Source organism: Mus caroli, unplaced genomic scaffold (genome assembly GCF_900094665.2).
Source record: "Mus caroli unplaced genomic scaffold, CAROLI_EIJ_v1.1 scaffold_23930_1, whole genome shotgun sequence".
Lineage (NCBI taxonomy): Eukaryota > Metazoa > Chordata > Mammalia > Rodentia > Muridae > Mus > Mus caroli.
Window position 1 is genome coordinate 2,898 of NW_018388806.1, and position 3,681 is coordinate 6,578.

A 3,681-nucleotide genomic window follows, 5' to 3' on the forward strand; every position below is an offset into this window, starting at 1 on the left:
ATTTTAGCAGATACTATCTGACCTTAAGGCAACATTTCCACCTTCACAGTTGTATAGGAGGTTTTTTTTTTTTTTTTTTTTTTTAATGACAATATAATGGAGGTGTGAGTATTACCTTGTAATGTCACCTCAGAGTAAGTGATAGTCCCACCTCGTGCAAAGTCATAGTCACATTAGTGTCAGACTAACAGTCATCTCTGTCTCTGAATATTTTGGTTCAGGTTAAATAAGTCCAGACATTGTATATTCTTATTGTATTACAATTGATCATATTTTCTGTGAATAAAGGTGATTTTGATGTGATCCATGTATTTGATCAGCTATAGGTACACAGAAACACAACTGTTTTAAAATATAATTTGTTCAGACCTACTGCAGAGGCATTTAGATAATTCTGCATGCATATGTGTGCATCTGAGAGTAGGTGTTTGTGAATGGGTATATATATGTGCTACTGAGATTCGGGGGGTTAGAATGGAGAATGGGTTAAGATAAGGTAGGAAATACCTTAGGAGTAAATAGCTGTGGGTAAATGTGATATGATCATAAGGTGGGCTTTCGTCATTTAGTACATATACGAGTAACAATGGTTATTCTTTATTGTTAACTTGGCTGGTTTTAAAAATCACCATAGAAACACACCTGTATGTGTATCTGTGAGGGTGTTTTCAGAAAGGTTTAACTGAGAAGAGAAGTCCCACCTTGAATGTGGGCATGCTATTTGTGACTTGGGATCCAGGACTAGCTAAGTGCCAGCATTTATCTCTCTGCCTTCTGTTTATGGATGTAATATGACGCATAACCTTACATTTCTGCTCCCATAATCTCCCCAACATGATGGATTGAATCCTCAAACTGAGAGTCAAAACAGGTCATTTCTTCTGTATGTTGTCATGGTGACAAGTAACTAATTAACTGCACAGGACATATCTCAGTACAAATGGTTGCTGTGAACTGAACCTAGAACCTCTGGAAGAGTAGTCAACACTCCTAACCACTGAGCCATCCACTGAGCAGTCTCTCCAGCCCCTCAACGTTATTCTTTTTTGTTTGTTTGTTTGTTTTTTTGAGACAGGATTTCTTTGTGTCCTGGAACTCACTCTGTAGACCAGGCTGGCCTTGAACTCAGAAATCCACCTGCCTCTGCCTCCCAAGTTCTGGGATTAAAGGCATGCACCACCACTGCCCGGCTCAACTTTATTCTTAAAGCCTGTTATGAAACATTGTGCCACTTAGACTCACAACTCCATCCAGATGCTAATAGCCTGTTAGTAGATTATGTGGGATGCATTTCTGTCTTTTTCATGTTTTAGAGAGAAATGAATGCAACAGTCCTCAAGTTGGACTAAAATGTGTTCTTCAATCTGGATGTGAAATACTGTATCTCTATTTCATTCCCTGATAACAGAATTTGACATCTTCTGAACACAGNAACGTACTCAAACCGCCATTAAAGTATCTGGCTTTTCTAGCAATAAAAGTAAGAAATATTTTTATATTACATTGCAATTGTTGAAGANATTTCTAAGTATTTAAAGTCATAATTACTTTGAGTAAAGTTGTTCTAGATCCACCATTATATATAACAATTAATATGCTGATAAAACACATCATATTTGTTATCATGCTAGTAAAGCCCATATGTTGTTGTTTGCATATATTTTATAAAATTATCCAGGTAAGTATTTTAATATGATTACTCTCCTTAGTAGCTACATTTACTTTGTTATGTACAGAGTATGTTTACAAATAAATATATATATTATATGGGTGCATTGTAGATTACTATTTTGAGAATCCCTTGCTAGATAGATAAAAGAGTGGTAGCTCAACAACTTCATAGGAACTTAAACTTTATGCTTTAAATTTCTTTATTTTTGGAAAACACTATTATTATTTTAAAAGCATNATTATTATTTAAAATTTATTCAATTTCCCTAAAGGTATTTGCAAGCCTTCTAATAACTATTTAAGTATATGATGGAAATATTTTGATTTACTTAATTCATAATCATGGACTAAACCACAAACTATTCCATGTCTTCTAAAGGACACAGTAAAAGTGATATCATTAAAAAAAAAAGGTTCATAGTCTTTGGGAGAAGTAGCCAATAGATAACGGAAGGAAGTGAAAGATGATGACCATCTCACTGCTGGGAGTTACTATTTGAGAGTACCAGGAAACCAGCTGAGCTGATGGCTTAAATGGAAGTCTCATTGTGGTGATGCTGTGTCCACTGTCTTTGAAGTTTCTTTACAGCTGTTGCTGGTGCTGTGGACAAGATTTCCAAAGACTATCAGTCAGTCTTATCCTTTGAGGTGTTGCTCTCCTTCAAGACAGGTTATTTTCTCTTATTTAAGAAATAAGTTTGATAAAGCATATTGGTTCTTTATAAGACCTTAATTAAACCTTTGTTATTGTCCTTTCAGAGAAGATAAAACTTGACAAAATTATATTTAAAAAATCCAACACAATCATAAGATGGATGGAATGTGGTGAGAGCAGCATAAGCCAGGAGGAGTCCACTGATAATACACCAGAACCTCACATTATACCTTTACAGATTTAATGCATAAGCTATGAGGATTCCCCAGATAATACACTGAGACCCTCACATTATAGCTTTACAGATTATTGCAATCTGATTCACCATTGTGTTATTAGAAGCCTGATAACTAGAAAAAAAACCATATGATTCTTTTCATCTACTCCCAACTTGCCAGATGACATCAACTAGAAAGTTCTATTTCATAAAGCACTGTCTACTAAGCACTGTAAATGCCCCAAGTCTCGTAGCATGATAATCTCTGAAGAACCAGTAAAGGGAAGTTTTGAAATGTTTCCCAGTGATTGGGGGTATCTTTAAGCTTTCTAAATGCTGAATATTATAATTTTGTATTAGACACATCTGTGTGAATAGACACTTCCTGATGAAAAAAACAGATGAACTATGGGACAGGCAAATCAGACACAGTTGACAGAATTTATTCTTCTGGGACTCTCTGATGACCCACACACCCAGAAGCTGCTATTCATCTTATTTCTGGGCATCTATATGGTCACTGTACTTGGAAACTTACTTCTCATGTTCCTTGTTCGGGCTGACTCTCGGCTTCACACTCCCATGTATTTTTTTCTGTGTAACTTGTCACTGGCTGACCTCTGCTTTTCTACGAACATTGTTCCACAGGCTCTCATCCATCTGCTTTCAAGGAAAAAGATTATTTCATTCAGACGCTGTGCAGCCCAGCTTCTGCTCTTTCTCATCTTTGGGTGTACACAATGTGCCCTTTTGGCTGTGATGTCTTATGATCGGTATGTGGCTATATGTAACCCTTTACATTACTCTAGCATCATGACATGGAGGGTGTGTATCCAGCTGGCTACAGTGTCATGGACTAGTGGCATTTTAGTCTCTGTGGTGGACACCACTTTCACACTAAGACTTCCCTATCGAGGCAGCAACAGTATTTCTCACTTCTTTTGTGAGGCCCCTGCACTTTTGGCCCTGGCTTCTACAGACACTCAAACTTCAGAGATGGCTATTTTCCTCATGGGGGTTGTGATTCTCCTTATACCTGTCTCCTTAATTCTGGTGTCCTATGGCCATATCATAGTAACTGTTGTCAAGATGAAATCAGCTGCAGGGAGGTTCAAGGCATTTTCTACCTGTGGCTCCC

General features: G+C 37.1%; 1 protein-coding gene across 1 annotated transcript; it reads left to right on the forward strand.

Moving 5' to 3' along the window:
• Window positions 1-2,951: 2,951 nt before the first annotated feature.
• Window positions 2,952-3,675, forward strand: LOC110287796 (olfactory receptor 2D2-like; the record flags this gene model as incomplete). The annotated part of the gene is made up of 1 exon (XM_021154324.1): window positions 2,952-3,675. A coding segment is annotated over exon 1 (724 nt), but the record flags the coding sequence as incomplete, so codon positions are not given.
• Between the last annotated feature and the right edge of the window lie 6 nt (window positions 3,676-3,681).